Consider the following 1,599-nt stretch of genomic DNA (forward strand, 5'->3'; position numbering starts at 1 on the left):
GAGGCCAGGTACTGTTTGGTTCAGAATGTTTTCCTGATTCCTTAACATTTCTAGTGTGTTTGAAAGGAGAGCAGAAGACTGAAGGGAGTAAAAGGTTTTACTTTACCCTGTTTGAGAGTTTTCTACAAGCGGAGAGGAGAAATCAAAAACCTCCGGACCCTCTCTAAAATTTACATTTTAAAAATTTTACCAAATTGGGAGGATCGGAGCAGAGTATTTCATTTCAATGATTTCAGCTCGTGGTCCTTCCTGTGCTCTTCAATATTTTTATTTTAGTAATATTTTCAAATTGGGATATGGTGGTAATAGCACAAAATCTTTGCTGGTGAATTCAACTTGTTTTTGCTCTCAATTTCCAAAGAAGATGAGGGACATTATTTATTAGCTCTACTCTAGTCTACTTTATTCAACTTACTGTAGTCCGTTTTCCCTTTAAACTCCCATATGCACTGTTAATATATGAAACTGGCTGCATTGATGATAAGAGATAATTAACTCAATAAGGCTATATCATTTTTGGGTTGCCTGTTGGTTCCAAGAATTGGTATTTTTGCTACCCTGCTAAGGACCAATGTGCACCGAAACCTAATAATAGCTTTACTAAGATTGAAAAGTTATCTGTATACCTCATATGACCTTCGTCATTCTGATCTTGGAACTTTCTGTAAAATATACATTTAAAGGTGTCAGAAACAGGTTTATATTGAAAAGAGAAGGAATATTGCATTTAAAAGATTGGAGTCTCTTTGTCCAGGTGGAGCATGTTAAAGCAGAAAGGAATCTTCTTGCTGAAGTTGACAGTGAATGCATTGTCAAGCTCTATTGCTCATTTCAGGATGATGAATATCTGTATCTTGTAATGGAATATCTCCCTGGGGGTGACATGATGACATTACTGATGCGGAAGGATACCTTAACGGAGGATGAGGCAAGGTTTTACGTTGGCCAGACAGTTCTTGCAATTGAATCCATCCACAAGCGCAACTACATCCACAGGTTTTCCATTTTTACTTTTTTGACCATTTTCTCTTTGGATCTGTTTTATCTGTGGGTTAGACAATCTAGCAATTTTCCCATGGTTCATGGGTAGTATTTGCCTCCTTGTCAGTTTCCTCTTACGGATTATTCATAGCTTATAGCAAATGGGATAGTTTACTGCTCTTTGGACCAATAGTTTCATATTGCATGTTCTATGTTATGAATTTTCAAGCCTGATAATATGTATTTCGGGAATGAATATTCCTCATGTCTTCCCTCTGCTCCCCTGGAAGACGCATGAAAAGAAAGAAAAAAGGAGACGTGTTTCATAACATCTTTATACTCTTTGTCATCTCTTTGTAGGGATATCAAGCCTGATAATTTATTGCTTGACCGTAACGGCCATATGAAGCTCTCGGATTTTGGATTGTGTAAACCCCTTGATAGCAGTAGCTTTCCAGACCTTAGAGAGCATGATTATGGAGGGGGAAGAAACGTTAAACCGTCAATGGAGAGTGGTAAACATTCTAATCTTCCTCCTACACCAAGGCGGACACAACAGGAGCAGTTGTTACATTGGCAAAAGAATAGGCGAACGTTGGTATGCTTTCTACTTCCATG

The 1,599-nt window shown here is 38.0% G+C and overlaps 1 protein-coding gene across 1 annotated transcript in view; it reads left to right on the forward strand.

The window, feature by feature from the left end:
• Positions 1 to 1,599, forward strand: part of LOC110427309 (uncharacterized) — a 4,233-nt gene that overhangs the window by 1,473 nt on the left and 1,161 nt on the right. Inside the window, exons 4-6 of the mRNA XM_089785404.1 lie at positions 1 to 8; positions 755 to 996; positions 1,342 to 1,579. The exon at positions 1 to 8 is cut by the window's left edge and continues 76 nt beyond it. Of these exons, the coding sequence (XP_089641530.1) occupies positions 1 to 8; positions 755 to 996; positions 1,342 to 1,579 (488 nt within the window). The remainder of the gene's footprint in view (positions 9 to 754; positions 997 to 1,341; positions 1,580 to 1,599) is intronic.

The sequence above is a fragment of the Theobroma umbraticum genome, unplaced genomic scaffold (genome assembly GCF_002168275.2).
Source record: "Theobroma umbraticum cultivar Fairchild unplaced genomic scaffold, ASM216827v3 scaffold_228.0, whole genome shotgun sequence".
Taxonomy (NCBI): Eukaryota; Viridiplantae; Streptophyta; class Magnoliopsida; order Malvales; family Malvaceae; genus Theobroma; species Theobroma umbraticum.